The sequence below is a fragment of the Phocoena sinus genome, chromosome 20 (assembly GCF_008692025.1).
Source record: "Phocoena sinus isolate mPhoSin1 chromosome 20, mPhoSin1.pri, whole genome shotgun sequence".
Taxonomy (NCBI): domain Eukaryota; kingdom Metazoa; phylum Chordata; class Mammalia; order Artiodactyla; family Phocoenidae; genus Phocoena; species Phocoena sinus.
In genome coordinates this window covers 50,842,472-50,858,661 of record NC_045782.1, presented here as the reverse complement: position 1 = coordinate 50,858,661, position 16,190 = coordinate 50,842,472, and the positions used below count along the sequence as shown (strand labels likewise).

At 53.8% G+C, this 16,190-nt stretch overlaps 1 protein-coding gene and 1 long non-coding RNA gene across 2 annotated transcripts; one reads left to right on the top strand and one right to left on the bottom strand.

Moving 5' to 3' along the window:
- The first annotated feature begins 721 nt into the window (after positions 1 to 721).
- Positions 722 to 11,556, top strand: PRCD (photoreceptor disc component). The gene is made up of 5 exons (XM_032616821.1): positions 722 to 2,190; positions 2,479 to 2,547; positions 4,572 to 4,646; positions 5,045 to 5,133; positions 7,052 to 11,556. The coding sequence occupies exons 1-3, from the start codon at positions 2,117 to 2,119 to the stop codon at positions 4,591 to 4,593; spliced, it is 165 nt and encodes a 54-aa protein (XP_032472712.1). The 5' UTR covers positions 722 to 2,116; the 3' UTR covers positions 4,594 to 4,646; positions 5,045 to 5,133; positions 7,052 to 11,556.
- On the bottom strand, positions 3,986 to 15,850 carry LOC116745783. Its single transcript, XR_004347549.1, has 3 exons — positions 15,644 to 15,850; positions 15,498 to 15,529; positions 3,986 to 4,563 (listed from the first exon to the last, which is right to left on the bottom strand). It is a non-coding gene; the product is annotated as an uncharacterized LOC116745783 (long non-coding RNA).
- Between the last annotated feature and the right edge of the window lie 340 nt (positions 15,851 to 16,190).

The following is a 16,190-nucleotide window of genomic DNA, read 5'->3' as shown; positions in this document are numbered from 1 at the left end:
CTCTAAGTCGAACACTCCCAGGCATTTGCGGCGTGGCCGCCAGCCCGAGGGGGCGGCGCGAGCCCCTCCAGTGCGCCGCGGTCCGAGCTGAGTTCCCGCTCGCTCCCGGCCTCTCCCGAGCCAGCCGGGGGGCCGCGGCTCCACCCGCAGAGCCCCGGACCCCAGACTCTGGAGGGCTTAGGACTGGGGTCATCTCCCTACGCCAACACCTTACAGGAAAACACCAGTGCGGGGATGGGGGGCGGCTGTCGAACTTGAGCGCCAGAGGCCTGCGCCAGCCTTTCCTTCCCGCCAGCACACTCCTCCCCTTCGGGGCACCGCACGTGGCGTCAGAAAGAAGGCCCCTGGGTGGCTTACTGATGACACAGGCAGGCCCAAACCTGGCGCCGCTCCTGATTCTGACCGCGGGGGAGAAAAGCTCGAAGAAGAGGCCGCTGGGCCGGGCAGAGCGGACCTGCGGTGGGTGGGTCTGTGGGGTTTGTCAGGAAGTCTTGGTCGGGGGGGGGGGGGGGGGGGGGGGGGAGGCCCAGGGCGCTGGAGACATCTCAGCCACCAGAACCTGGATTAGGGAGGGGTTCTGTGGGTGGAGGAGACAAATTCTTGTCCTGGTGGCCTTCTCAGGGAAGGGGATTGGACCAGAGGTGGGGACTGTGCCTCTGAGAGCCACCTGGCCCCCACCCTGCAAGCAGCTGCTCGATTCTGGTATGGAGGGGGTCCCACTTCTGACTCCCAGTTGAAGCCTGAGGCCAGACCCGGGCTGCAAGCATCTGAAACATGTGACACATGTGATGGCTCTTGTGGGGTGTGTCCAGTTCTCCCTAACACTCCCTGGTGACACTGCCCTTCCCAAGTCTGTCCACTGCTCAAGTATGGCAAGAGGTGGCGGCTCTCCTCTTCAGCTTTGGTTTACGTGCTTATTTTTAAAAATTCTATTTCAAAGCAGAGGGCCCTGGCACAGCCCTAGCTCCGGGCCTTGCTGGAGCCCAGGGTTCAGGTACGTTACTGGAATCCTGGGCGGGAGGCCTCTTGCCGCTCAGGTCTCAGTTGAGGGAGGGAAACTCTAATGCCCTCTTCTGGGGGTCTTAGAGAGAGAGATGGAGGAGAGTGTGTGGGCTTAGTTTCTTACGCCACTCTCAGACCCGTGTTCTCTCTTTTGGCCTGTGCTCCGCGTGCTTCCTGGGCCACCTCTGATAGCTTCCGAAGAGCCAGTGCAGTGGCCATCCAAACGGCTGCCCAAGAGTTTTCCCCTGGGATGTGGGCAGAAAGTAGGAGAAATCTTGCTTCTATTCACTTTGATCTCACCCTTTACAAGTTTTATGTATGTCTCTGGTGCGGGACTGTATTTGCACAGTAATGTAGTATATAATTTATGAGTGGATGCATATATCCCTTTCCCTGAGTGCACACTTAGATTCTGCCTTTTACTGAAGAAGGTATGTAATCAGAAACATTTGGAAACGGCTGTCCAGAGTTTAGAAGTGAACCACTTAGCCAGCCCCTCACTCCCTGGCCTCCCTTGTCTTTCTGGCTTCATCATCTATATTCTTCCCCTGTCCTCCTCCCCTCCCGATGCCTCCCCTGTGACATCATGACTCCACCAATACTCAACTCCCAGTTGCCGGAACATGCCCTGTGCTTTCACGTCTGCAGCCCTGGCGGAGTCTTCTGTCTGTGGGCCCACCCTTCCTTGAGCTCCTGCAAATACAGATGAGCCCAGCTCCTCTCTGAAGATTCCCCTGACGCTTGCAACTCCCAGAGTGCTCTGTAGGCACCGTGAATAGCCTAAGTCTGTCTGTGGTGGTCATTTGTTTAACTTGCCAGTGCGTTTGTCTAGACTCTAAGTCCCTTGAGGGGCAGGCCCAGGGCTTACTTATACCTACATCCAGAACAGACTGAGGTCAATTTACCCTGCCACGGGGAGGGGGGACAACCGGGTCCAGTGAGGTCAATCAGTCTTCACAAGGTCGGGTCTGCTGACCCCACTAATCAGCTTGAGCCTCCTAATCCATCGCCCGCAGGAGCCTCAGGAAGGACCGCAGGGGCTTGGGAGAGCTGGCAGGGGCCATCTTGGCCTTCTCCTGCGGACGCGGTCTGGAGGGGATGGGGCAGCTGAGCCATGTGCACTACCCTCTTCCTGCTCAGCACCTTGGCCATGCTCTGGCGCCGCCGATTCGCCAACAGGGTCCAACCGTGAGAAACTGACCGGGCCACGGGCTGGGGTGGGGGAGAAACTACTGCGCTGGGTTACAGTCAAGCTGAAGGCGGGCGGGGGCTGCCTGGGCTCCAGGGAGGCTGGGAGGGACTTGCCAGGGAGCCCTGAGAGGTTCCCCCTCGAAGTAGGGGGAACTTGGAGCCCTTCAAAGATGCTGGCCACAGCCTCCGGTTCCAGAGCCCAATGTGGCTTAGGTCTTGCAGAGGAGCGGGGTCTGGGGTCTGGGTGCTGCCCACAGCTCTGCCTGCCTCTTTTCCCTCCCACAGAGAGCCCAGTGGAGTAGATGGGGCAGTTATGGGCAGCAGCTTGGAAACAGACCTCCAGTCCTCAGGCAGGTAAGGCAGAAGAGTCTAGGGTGGAGGAGGAAGGGTGTCGCTAAGGAGGCTGCCGCTGTCCCCTGTCCCTGCCCAGGCCCCGGGGGTGTTCGTGGGTATGTGTGTGTGTGTGTGTGTGTGTGCGCGTGCGTGCTCCACGCTGGCCCCTCACCCCAGCTACCCTGTTCACTGTATGCCTAGTGGGCCGGCCGAATGTCTGTTTTCTCCAGTTGGGAATGGGACTCTCAGCTTCTCCTCTGGACCAAAATTTCTCTGCCTTGCTTGTCCTAGTGCGGGGTGGTCCCCAGGGTCCCTTCTGTTGGAAGGTGCAGGGGGAGTGGAGAGAGGGATGAGGCAGAAGCAGCTCTGCGTTGCTTTGCTTGCCTTCCCTTCCCCCTCCCTCGCCCGCTGCCACCGCCCCCCCAGCCTCGGCAGCAGCGGAGCTGCCTGAAGCTCCAGCAGGATTCGCTGTCCAGTCCCCAATAGAAGGCGCAGGAGGAGCATGACATCATCAGCACTGAGTGCCATTGGCTGGGCAGTCCCTGCGGGCAGGACACTGTCTCCAGTGGCCAGAAAGTTAACTCTTCCCTATTCTGGAGCCATGTGGCCTTTACCGGGGGTGAAGATTGGGAAACTTCTGGACTTTTCCTTCTCCGCTGACTAGTGTCCTTTGATGATAGGGGCTCTATGCCCAAGAAGACACTGAAAAATCAGCAAATATTTCTGAAGCACCTACAGTTGGAAATGTTCATTTGTGCCTTTGGGCCCATCTAGTGGGGGGGACCTATCTGAAGAGTGATATTCTCTGCTGTGGAAGCATCTTCTAGCCCCCGGCACTGCTTCTCTCACTCCCCTGAAAGGAGGCTTAGACGGCTAAGACAGTGAGCATGTACGCTCGCCTGTGCACCCCACGTCTCTTCCAGGGTGTGGGCGATGTGCCTGCAGTGTGCCCCATAAATACGTCAAGGTTGGCAAGCCGAGAACTTGGGTCTTTCTCTGTGTCTCTGCTCTGACTTCTCAGTCCTTGGGTTCCCCCAGGTTTGGAATGTCAGAAGACCCCCTGGGAAGCCCAGGGCCTGTGCAGGAAGCAGAGTCATTTCTGTGACGCCCTTCCTCGATAGCTGGGCTGGCTGAGAGGGTCACAATAGTGCCTAGTTACGACTACCGGTGAAGTGGGCTGACACGTATAAAATGATGATCACTGGGCCCTCAAATGCTGACTGGTCCTCACTGTTGAGTTCGGGTCTGGAGCGAGGCAGCCTGAGTTTAAATCCTTCCTCCGCTCTTACTGAGAGGCTGTGGGCAAATTATGTAATCTTTTTATTCATATGTAAACTGGGATTAATAACAGACTGGTTGTGAGGTTTCTGTGAGGTTTAAATGAGATAACCGTAGTAAAGCACTCAGCACAGAGTAACTGCTCAGTTAACACCAGCTCTATTCTTGCTGTTATATGATCAGTGCTTTATTCTTCCTCAGGGGTTTCTCATACATTAACTCACTCGGAAGTCTCCATGGCCCCAAAGGTTTGGCAGTTCAGGTGTTTCTAGCTCTTGTCAATGATGCAAGAAGCTGAGGGGCAGGGAGACGTAAATGACTTACTCAACGTCGTCTACCCAATTTGTGGCTGATGTGGGACTGACAGGTCCCTGACTTCAGACAGTCCATCTCCTCGACTGAAATGCCCCTGGACCTCCTGTCAGGAGAGAAAAGGCCAAATCTGGGACCATCTGGCCAGGCCTGGTCTGCTGTGGCCTTGCCAGAAGGAAGCAGTTGCCTGTTAACTCCTTGGGACCCAGCTAACTGGCCTACCAACTAACCCCTCCTGCCGATGGTGGCTCCACCGAGGGCTGGCCCAGCGGGGCAGTAGACGTGAAAGTTCTGCTCTCCGGTTCCACAGTCATAAATTCCAATTGGCTTCTGGGGTGTTGCTGTTCCTCAGTAGTGGGGTGAATCGCTAGGCTTGGGGGCAGGAGGAAGGGGAAGGCTGGAAGCGTGGGAGGGTCATCCTTCAGTCTTCTGACTCCGTGTTCTTTTCTGTTTAGAGAGAAAGAACCGCTGAAGTAAGCCCTCGCCTCTTCAGGAGGAGCTCAGCGCCAGGGCCTGGGATCAGCTGGCAGGTAGGGCAGGGGCTGCAGCCTGGAGGAGAGAGGGCAGGGCTGGGGACAAGAAAGGAAGAATACAGAGCACGCAAGGCCTGGCCATGTGGGAGCAGAGCAGGCTGTCTTCAGCTCTGTGGTCACGATGGAGGTTAAGGGTAGGAGGGTGGACTCCTTCCATCGGCTCCTACCTTGAGCCTGTTATGTTCCAGGCCACAGGGCAAGGGTTAGTTTTAAGAGAACTACATGTGATCTCAACAGCATTTTCTAGGCCTGGGGATGGTGGTCCTGCTGGGGGCCTGAGGGCTGTCTAGAGGACTTCTCAGGGAGAGGCAGTGCTCTGGGATGCCCACTCTGAAATACAAGGGCCCGCTCTGGGATGGGAGAGAGAGCCGACCCGGCTTGGTTTTCTCTTTCAGCTCATGTCCTGGTGTGCCCCCCACCCCCGAAGGACACCGTGGTGGAAGGAGCTTCAGGAGGGAGACTAGGGAAAGCAGCCCTTGAGAAGGTAGATTCCCCTTTTCGGCCCCCAGACCCACCAGTCTGCGCTTCCCCCGAGGCCCTGGCTCTGGGGCTTCTGAAGCTGGGCCTGGCCGGGCAGGCGGGAGGGGCAGAGATGCTCAAGCTCTGGGACGGGCTCCCTTCCTCTGAGGAGGCCCAGAGAGAGGGACTCAGTGGGGTCCCCCCATTTAACTCGGGGGCAACCCCTGCCGCCCGGGGCTAGAGGAGGGAACAAGTGGGGGGCGAGGAGACTCGAGAACTGAGGGACAGAGATGGTTCACATTCACAAAGGAAGGGCTGCCCTTTCACCCTCCTCTGAACCCTCACAACAACCCACGGAGGCTGGTCATGTTATTGTCCACGGTTTAGAAATGAGGAAGCTCACAGAGAGCTTTGCTAATTTGCCCAGCGTCACCCAGCTAGCAAGTGGAGGACCCCAGGCTCACATGCAGGTTGCAGAGCCCATGCTCTTCACGCCCACAGCGCAGGCCTCCCTGAAGCCGCCTGGAAGTCTGCAGCTGCTCAGTGAAGAAGCGGTTTTACTGGCCTGGCCGCCCATCTTTGGCAGCTCAGCTTGTCCAGGGCTGTGTGGCGTCACTTTGCGATGGTGGCACTCACTTCCTATGACATTTGCCTCTCCCTGGTCCCCAGAGGTCACCCTGCCACTGGCTGACATGTCTGCCTACAGCTGGACGCAAGCAACTCACAGCTTGTCCTCGGAGTGTGTCTTCTGTGTGTGTGTGTGTGTGTGTGTGCGCGCGCACGCGTGCCCGTGTCCCAAATGGGCAGTAGCATGTGGGAAGGGAGAAAGCATGACACTTGCTTCCGTCCATCTGCTGACGGCTCAGTAACGGCGGCGGCCTCCTTTGCCCCCAGCTGCTCTGCCCTTTCTCTCTCTTTACCATCCTGCCTGATCCTGAGCAGAGAGAAAAGCAGATTTCCGCTTCTGCTCCCCGCGGTCCAGGCGCAGACCCTGCAGGCAGCTGCTGCCAAATGCCTTGCAGCCATTCGTCTTCCAAAGCCCCCCCAAACTCCCCCCACGTGCATCTCACCTCCCCATCCAGCCCCCATTGCCCATGTAGCAACGAGGTCTCTGCCCGGCTGGGCACCGCCCCTGACTTTCAGGAAAGAGGAGCTGGGGGAGTTCTCTAGACAGCAGGAAAGGGTGAGGTGCAGCCGACTGGACTTGGGGAGCCCACTCTGAAGTGATGGGGAGTTGGGGGAGCTGCTGCAGGGAGCCTGGCGGTTCTGTGGGAGCCTCACAAAGTAGGGCAGGGCGGAGGCAGGGAAGGGTCTCACCAAGGGAAGGAGCTGCACCCCTGACGCGGGCCACGAGTTCGTGACCACTTCTCTCAGCTCCCGTCAGCACGTCTTTCTCCCTGGGAGGCATTAGCCTTCCTGGTGACAGGACTCTCAGGCTGAGGGCCGGAGCGCACTGTTCTGGGACCCAGTCTGTACTCCCTGATCCTATCTATGCATCCATTCTCTAATCTATTTGCCGTATTCCTGTCACTTCATCCTTGCCTCCGCTCTCTGCCATTTTCAAGTTGCCTGTCTCCTTCCACTGGGCTGAGGAATTGTCAGACCAAGGTCGCCTAGCGGCACCGGGGCTGGCTCACGGCCCAGACGCACATCCACAAAGTGACACCCCTTTGCAGCCCTGTTCTAAGAGCCTGCTCGGGAGATGAAGGCTCCTCTGGGGACTGGTTCCAGATGGAAGGAGGGAAAGCAAGAGGAAGGGGCTGCTGGAGGTGGGGGGATGTGTCTGCCTGGGCTTGGAGGCTGCCCAGGCCCTGGCAGCCGGGGTGCCATGTGGGCTGGGCGGGAGGGGCTCTCTCCCCCAGGGAGCAGGCTGGCTTCGGTGGGAGCAGGTTGTGTTTACACCTTCCCCACACGCCTGGCCCACGCTCGCCTCTTCTTCTCAGAGCTCTCCCACCCCTGGGCTCTCCACACAGTCTGCACATCGGCAGCTTCTACTGCAGAGAGTTGCCACCCTCGGCCCAGAGAGCCTCTACGGGAGGCTGCCCGGGACCGAGGCGCCCCTTCCTCGGCCCACCATCTCCTGTCACAGCAGCTGGTAGGAAGCCCATGCTGGGGGTGGACCCAATGTTCCCAAAAGGCTGAGTCCTTCTCCTGTCCCATTTCCTTGGAAAGAGCCGCTGCTTGGGAATGGGAGCAGGAAAGTTCAAGGGCTTCGTAGACTGACCATAACAGGATGGGGGGATTAAGGGCAACTCGAGAGACAGAGCTGGGTCACTCCTGGTCCGGGGTGTGGGCTGTTATGAAATAATGATAAAGGATCTAAGAGGGAGGAGCCCAGAGTCAGAGCACCGGGTTGAAATCTTGACGCCGCCACCACTTCCTACCTCTGTGGCCTTGGGTAGGTTACTGAACGTCTCTGTGCCTCAGCTTCCTCATCTATGAGACGGAGATAACAGTAAACCTTCTCACAGGGTCATTGTAGTGTTAAATTAGACAGTGCGTGTCAAGGGCTTACCATGTTTAGTGAGTGTTCAATATATGTAAGCTAGTGCGATTGTGTTTATAAACTGTCAATTACTGAAGAGTTAGTCATTTCAGAACAGTTAGTAGGTTCAGAACAGCTAGAGTCCCTCACCCCCTCCCCACAGCCCTTCCTGGCCTGTCTTTCCACATACACACCAGCTGGGCAACGGGCAACTCTGAAACAAATGAGAGGACAGCAGAGGGTGGAACTTCTGGGTGGGGGCCACCTAGTAAGACCCAGCACCCAGTGAGATGGTACCAGAGTGCACCGCTGTTGCTTCTCGGTATCTGGAACCCTGTCCCAACCTCCAGTGGGAGGGTCCTGGCCTGGATACCTTCCCCGCAACGGGCTTTGCTTCTCCGAATGAATCTCAGCTCCCAGAGAAGACAGGAGGTGGTTGTCCTGATTCTTTTCCATCCTCCGTCTGCATGCTAATCTCCCTACTGTTGGGAGCCTGAGTGACAGGGAAAAGCCTGCTCGGAGCTGCAGGGTGGCCAAGGGCAGCAGCCGGGAGCGAGCGGGGAGGTGCTGTCTGCTACTTCTGTGGCTGCAGCTCAGGGCCGCTGCCAGTCTCTCCTGGAGATTGGGACACGACCAGAGAGCTAATGAGGCGCCAGGGGTGGGGCGGGGGAGCAAGGGAAGCAGCTACCGCAGCTGCCTGGCATGACCCTAGGGTGCAGATGCAACCAGGGAGAGTACCCGCCCATCCCAAGCGTGTGACCGAGTGTCTACAGGCAGGATAGTCCTGGGCAGGGGCAGAGAGCACAGGCCCCGGTCCTAGACTAGGGGGGCACGGCGCCTATTGGAGGCTGGCACAATGGCACAGCACAACAGCAGGGGACCCAACTGGTTCCCCCAGGCTCCCAGGGCCCCTCTGCAGGGCCCTCACTGTTAGGAAGAAGCCCAAGACCTTGAGCTAGAGGCAGTAATGCTCCTCTGTGAGCCTCAAAAGGAGGAGAGTAGCCACGTGGCTCATATTAAGGTTTACTTGAACATCAAGACGATGATACTACTCATGTTATCAGTACTGGCTAAGAGGTCTCAGACACTCATTCCGTGCTAGGCGCTGCACCGAGAGCTTTACTCATAAGCATTGTCTCGCTTATGAGGCAGGAACTGCTGTTAACCTCATTTACCCAATACGGAAAGTGAGGTTCACAGAACTCACTCAAGGGGTGGCAAAGCCAGGACCTGTGCCTGGGCAACGTTGATGCCAAAGCTTGTGAGGCTGTCGGGGGAGGAAGGAACTGAGTCTAGAGCGGGGGCTGTGAGGAAAGCCCGGGGTGACCGTCCTCCAGGCACAAGGAACGAGAGCTGCGGCCTCACCCCGGCAGTGCCTTTGCAGGTGGGCCGGGCGGGGTTTGCCAGGGTGATTCACATGCTCTCTCTTCAGGAACCTGGGGTTCAAGAGCGGACCAGACTCTGGGTTCTGAAAGGCCAGTCCTTGTCTACCAGCTGAGGGGAAGGAGGAGAGCGGCCCCTCCAGGATCTGTCATCCCCTTCAGGAAGGAAGCAGTGGCCACCGGCAGGGGTGACAGATGGCGAGGCCAGCACTGAGAGCCACTGCCACTGCCATTCTGCTACCTCCTTCAACCAGGGCAGAGCCCCTGGGAGGGAGACGATGGCAGCCAGCGGCCCAGCTGGAGGCGGAGCTAGAGGAGGGGGGAGCTGTTTGTTTTTGCAGGGGGAGGGCGCAGGGCATGTGGACCAAGGAAGTAGCTTCAAGAGGGATCCACGGACAAACTGGAAACAAGTCCTGGAACTTTAGAACTGCAGACCCTCTCTGTGGAATGCACATGCCCCCTAGTGGGGACTAAGCCTAGAGGGTGGAGAGAAAATTAAAAGAAAAGAGTTACTGATGACCATGACCTACGAGCCTGGGTAGGAAAGGCCAGTCCTATCCTTCTGTGAACACACACACGCCTACATAACATCACACGCAGAAGCCAGCTAAACTAAGTATTAGAGGAAACTCTTCCATTTATTCACTTGCTCCTATCTAACAAGCACGTATTGGGAGCCTACAATGTACAAATCCTGTGTGAGGTGCTGGGAATGAGACAGCGATAAGAGGCAGTGCCTGCCCTGCTGGTTAGTACAAGACCAAGATCCTGGCCTGGGAGGTCCAGTTCTGCCAGCCCAGCCACTGCCTGGTCACTTGACCTTTCCTTCTCTGGACCTCAATCTCCCCATTTAATAGGCATGTGTTGAACCCAGGCGGCCTGGCGCTGGGGACGTAAAGGACTAATGACCATCCTCAGGAAAAGAACTGTCTACTAAGATGCAGGGGATGGACCAGATGACCTCTGGGGGCTCCACAGCTTCTCCCAATCAAAAGAGACTCTGGGGCTTCCCTGGTGGCGCAGTGGTTGAGAGTCCACCTGCCGATGCAGGGGACGCGGGTTCGTGCCCCGGTCCAGAAAGATCCCACATGCTGCGGAGCGGCTGGGCCCGTGAGCCATGGCCGCTGAGCCTGTGCGTCCGGAGCCTGTGCTCCGCAACGGGAGAGGCCACAAGAGTGAGAGACCCGCGTACCGCAAAAAAAAAAAAAAAAGAGACTCTGGTGGACTGTGTCTGGAGGTGCTAACAAGGGCTCGCTCACTCAACAGACATTCATGGAGTGTCTGTGTGCCAGGCACTGTGGATGCAGAAATGAATTAAGACTTCCTGCCACAAACAACCAGAAAACTGAGCAAAATATAAGAAACAGACATTGACAATGCACAGCACACAGGATGGTGACCTCATGATTGCCTCAGCGTCTGCCTCAGACAGTTCCCTGCCTGCGGCGTGGGGAGGGCAGACCATGCAGACCACGGTGGTCTCACTAGGATGAGGAGACATGATGAGAGTTCAAGACAGTGCTGGGTGGGGGGCTTTCCAAAGGACATACATACAGATCAATGAGATCCAAAGACAGGACAAAGGTGATTCAGTGGAGAAAGGAAAATCCTTTCAATAGAATACAGAAAGCACTAACCATAAAAGCAAAATGGATAAACTGGACTTGATCAAAACTGGAAAGACTGGGAGATAATATCTCCCAAGCAAGTATCTGAGAAAGGACCTGTATCCAGAATATATAAAGAACTTTCACAACTCAATAAGAAGATAGGCCAATACAAAAAGGGAGGGTTTTAACAGACACTTCACAGAAAAGTATACATAGGGCCAACAAACACACAGAAAGATGTTCAGCGTGATAGTCAACAGGGAAATGCACGTTAAAACCACAATGAGATATTATGACACACCTACCAGAATGGCTTAAAGACCGACCATAACAGGTGTTGGTAAGGGTGTGGAGCAAGTGTAACTCTGTAATATGTTACTGGGGGAGTGTAAGCGTCACAAAGCACTTGGGAAACCCGTTTGACAGTTTCCCCTGCAGTTATCTAAGAGGGATGAAAACTTATGTCCACAAAAAGGTTTGTACAAAAACGTTCATTGCAGCTTTATTCATCATAGCTCCAAACTGGAAACAGCCCAAAGGTCCACCAACATGCACGGGAATAAAAATGTTGTGGTATATTCATACAATGGAATGATATTCAGTAATTAAAAAGGAAATGAACTACTGATCTAAGCCACAACACGGGTAATTGAGAGAAGCCAGACACAGAAGAGTACCTACGGTATGACTCCATTTATATGAAATTCTGGAACAGGGAAAACTAATCACCAGTGACAGAAAGCAGACCAGTGGTTGTCTGGGGCCGGGGTTGTATGGAGACTTGACTGTAAAAGGGTGTGAAGGGGATCTCCGGGCGATGAAAATGTTCTAAATTATGATGGGGTCGTGGCTGCATAGGTGTATTCCTTATTGGACTACTGCACTGTACATTTTAAATGGATGCATTTTATTGTATGTAAATTACACCTCAAAAAAGATGACTTAAAGAGTTTCAAAAAAAAAAAACAAAACCAAAAAAAATAAGAACGAAGACTTGACTCTTGCCTTGCTGTCTAGTAGAAAAGCCAGACACGAAAACAAATAATCATAAAACAGTGAGTATTAAAAGAAGTATGTATGAGTGCCGCTTACTGAGTGCTTCCCCCGTGCCCGGGCGTGCTAGATACTTGGCGTGCACAATGCTAAGACCGTCGTGTGGGGTTTGGGAGAGCCTCTGCCTCTGCCTGTTGCAGATAAAGAACCTTAGAGAGAGGTGAAGTCATCTGCTTGGGGTTACTCAGCTCGAATCAGCGGAGCGTGTGCTAAACCAGCCTGCTGTGGATGCTGAGGAAAGAGCTAGGGGACTGCTTGAGCACCTCGGGTAAGATTTCTCAAGGGGGTACTGAAGCATGAGTCGGGAATTGCTACGCAGAGGGAAGGATGAAGGGAAGGAAATGTCAACGCAAAGGAAACAAACAGCATGAGCAAAGGTGCTGCAGCAGTTGTGAGAAGGCCGGGTTTCTGGGAAGGAGAGATGTGTCCAGAAAACAGCAGAAGAGGTCAATGAGATATTACTTATTCTTCAAATTCACTTATTTTTTAAAAAACCCATTAAGTAGTAATTTTATGAGAGGCAACAGATCCTCCGAGCAGGCGAGTGAAATGTGTGCTATCGGTCAACGCAGGAAAGAATCCACCGCAACCCAAGGTCATCCATTCTCAATAATTAGGGTTCCTGTTGTTCTGTTTCTTCTCCTCCAGGAAGTTAAAGCTATGTTCAGTGGTCCCAGACTTCTGCTGAACAGGATTTGTGGCCCTCTTTCACAGTCCTGAGAAATTGAAGGGAAAAACATCCTCTATGCTTTTATGATGGGCTTTCTAGCTGGGTGAATTAAAATCACCAGAGTTAACAAAACATGATCCACTGTCATAGCATATTTTTCCAGGAAATCCAGCACAGCAGTTAAGACCATAGGTTTGGAGGCTAGATTGAGCTCTCAGTGCCCCTACTTACTAATGACTTTCATCTTTCTGCACTTTGGCTGCAAAATGGGAGGATAATGACAGGGCAGTTGTGAGAGTCAAATGAGATAGCAAAGTGCAGGTGCTTAGAATCATCAAGTTTTTACATTAAATATGGGCAGCTTGTTGTATGTCACTCAGATCTCAATAAAGCGGTTTTTAAAAAAAGGTGTTTAGAGCAGTGCCTGGCACGGAGTCAACACTAGACACCAGCTGTTATTTTTTTTCAGGTTGGTAATTTGAATGTGTCAGTTTGTCTTTATTTTACCACGACCCATCCTTCCAGAGAATAATCATTAAAAAAAAAAAATTTTGGAAAATGTCGATCATATCATTTAGGATGATTTTGATTTTTTTTTTTTCTTTTTTTGGCTGAGTTGGGTCTTTGTTGCTGCGTGCGGCTTTCTCTAGTTGCAGCGAGCAGGGGCTACTCTTTGTTGCGGTGTGCGGGCTTCTCATTGTGATGGCTTCTCTTGTTGCGGAACACGGGCTCTAGGCGCACGGGCTTCAGTAGTTGTGGCACACGGGCTCAGCAGTTGTGGCGCACAGGCTTAGTTGCTCCGCGGCATCTTCCCGGACCAGGTCTCGAACCCCTGTCCCCTGCACTGGCAGGCAGATTCTTTTTTTTTTTTGGCGGTACGCGGGCCTCTCACTCTTGTGGCCACTCCTGCTGCGGAGCACAGGCTCCGGACGCGCAGGCTCAGCGGCCATGGCTCACGGGCACAGCCGCTCCGTGGCATGTGGGATCTTCCCGGACCGTGGCACGAACCCGTGTTCCCTGCATCGGCAGGCGGACTCTCAACCACTGCGCCACCAGGGAAGCCCTGGCAGGCGGATTCTTAACCTCTGTGCCACCAGGGAAGCCCAGGATGATTTTGGTTCTAACAGAACACCCAACTTGAGACGGCTTAAACAACACGGTGGTTTCTTTCTTAAATCTCACACTCTGTATTTCACTGAACCTAAGATGCCATTGCTCAAAAGATGCCTCCCACATTCAGAAATACTAACATGTAAAAATACGTGTCTCTGAATCAAACAAAAGGTCTGAAGGCAGGGGGTTTGGGGACTGGTTTCTCCAGCAGTTCAAAAGCATCTTCAAGGGTTCATGCTCTTTTCTCCTCTCTGCCACCACAGACCTTCTGCTCTTGCTGGGAAACAGGTGTCACGGATACAAGATGGCTTCGGTGCTCTCAAGCATCTCCTCACGATGTCCCAAAGCCGGAAGAGAGGCTACTGTTTTTAAAAACTAGTAAACGTTCCCAAACCTGGCAGAACTGTGCCGCAGACCCTTTCCTGAAACAATTCCTGGCAAAGGGAATAGCTTTCTATGGCCGAGATGCACTCCTTTGGGCAGGGCAGGGGCTTGCCCAGTAGCTCTGCTGTTTGTAAGACAGAGGAAGGACAGATGCAGGACTAGGAGTGCCTGCCACACGGGTGAACTTCCCGGGATATCACTGGTGCATCTGCTCCCAGTTAAGCAGCCAGCTGCTTGGGATATACCTACCCTCCTCACGCTTTTACTAATAAAATTAAAGATTCCTTTCCAGGTTAAGAAATTCACCTCAATATTTAAAGACCCTGTTTTCTATATGTGGGTTTCGGATACCATGTCTTAAATCCTAGCAGTGACTGGAACTCAGTGAGCTGACCGCCTGAGCACAGCAGGCCAGCCGACCAGATTTCCCCTTTGCGCTTAGAGTCGAGGTCCCTTGAACGGCCCTGGGGACTCTTGCCCTGTTCAGCTTGTGATCTACTTCTGTCACTTATCACTAGACTGTGTGACTCTTTCTGTGTAATAGAGGTCTACACCAGCCTTGAATAATGTAAAACTCAAACGTCCTAGACCTCACCAGCAGCGAGTGCAAATGAAGTCACACTGGCCTTAGCATTTCCGTCTCAACAGCTCTGAGCCCTTGCCAGCTCATTCAGGAATTCTGGTGCATTCTTTGAAGTCTTTCTCAGTTATTTCTGGATTGCCTAAGCAGTGCACCTGACGTGTGCTCAGACACAAGGCCTCTCATTGCATTTTGCTCCGGCCGCTTGGCCACAGCCCAGCAGCCCAGTGACGCTGCCATCCGCCGTGAGCCTGTTGCTGTTCCACCAAGTGCCCTGTCAGGTGTGAAAGCTACACTGTGGCCTCTGGCACAGTGGCCCTTCTCGAGCTGCGACAAATGGCCCTCACTGCACACTGGGTGGCAACTAGTCTGGGACCCAAAACAGACCTGCCAGGGCCCAGAGCCTCTGCCTTTCACCGACCAGCTCCTGCAGGCTCTCACCCTCACTCTTCCTGCCAGAAAGTGGCTTGAAACAGTGCAACAGGTGCCCATCATTCTCCCCCAGTTTCCTCCCTAACCACCCATGCAAACACACAAAATCCCTCTTCCTTCCCCTTCCCCCCAAACCAAAAACCCTTATATATAAGATCCATTTATATATACACACACACGGTGCAGTATAACTGTGGTAAAAGCACAGACTCTACAGGCTGGGATCAAACCCTGACACCACCAGTTACTAGTCGTGTGAACTGGGGCAAGTTACACCATCTCTCAATGCTTCTGTGTCCTCGCCTGTAAAAAGGGGGTAGTGATAATGCACTGCCCTGTGCAGTGGTGAGGATTAAACGAATTAATATCCTTAATTGATTAATATTATTAATTAATTAAAGTACTCAAGGAGTGAGTGGCACACAGTAAGTGCTACGAAGTGTTAGCTATCATCGTTGTTTTGCCTGCCGATCACCTGCCTGCACACAAGCAGCTTTTGGCAAATTCCGCACTCAGGGTCTGAGATGAAAGGAATTTAGTTTGCAGGGAGAGACCCCATTCTTTCTTTCAGTATTACACAAAATAATCTGTCTTCAAGGGTAAGACAGAGAAACGTAAGGGCCAATTTCACACGATAGAAGCTGTTGCTAAGTTAATGGTTATATTTGTGAAGTACTTACTGTGAGCAGAGGCAGTGGAATACCAACTAGGCCTGTGAGGAAATTAAAAAGAAAAAACAAATTAAAATAGACTTCTGCCTTGAAGAGCTCACAATCCCATTGAGGGAGGCAAACATTAACAAATGTGGTAACTTGAAAATACGTACCCACGGTGTATTTCCATATACAGAACAATTTAATCCAGACTAAATGCCACTGAGATCATCGCTGAGGGCTGATGAGCATGGGGAGAAGGTAATACAGAAAAGGCTTCGTGATCTTGCAAGTTTAAACCAATTTCCAAATAGGTGTAGATTCTGGCTCTGACTCTAGTTGTTGTTTTGCCCTTTTGTTATTTCAAAAATGAAGCCGGGGTGATTACCTGAAAATCAACACTCAGGAGTAGCAGAGGGCATTACACTATTCTCAGTTCTTTTCGTAATTTGATTATTTTTCCTTGTCGGAATTAAAGCCCCGGCGGGGCGGCGGGGCGGCGGGGCGGCGGGGCGGCGGGGCGGCGGGGCGGCGGGGCGGCGGGACCTGAGGCGCGGGCTTACCCTGAAGCCCCCGGGTTCAGGGTAATTTAGAGCCCGGCCCAGCCCGTCGCTCTCGGGCGCCCTCTGCCGGCCGCGCCCGTGCCCCACTGCTCTCGCCCCAACTAAGAGCAACTGAGCGGGACGTCGAACAATTCCCCGGGAATCTCCCTCCTCTTCG

Coding starts and splice junctions, on each gene's coding strand:
- PRCD (XM_032616821.1), top strand. CDS start 2,117: ATGTGCACTACCCTCTTCCTGCTCAGCACCTTGGCCATGCTCTGGCGC. Junction 2,191..2,478: donor TTCGCCAACAGGGTCCAACC/GTGAGAAACTGA, acceptor TCCCTCCCACAG/AGAGCCCAGTGGAGTAGATG. Junction 2,548..4,571: donor GACCTCCAGTCCTCAGGCAG/GTAAGGCAGAAG, acceptor TTTTCTGTTTAG/AGAGAAAGAACCGCTGAAGT.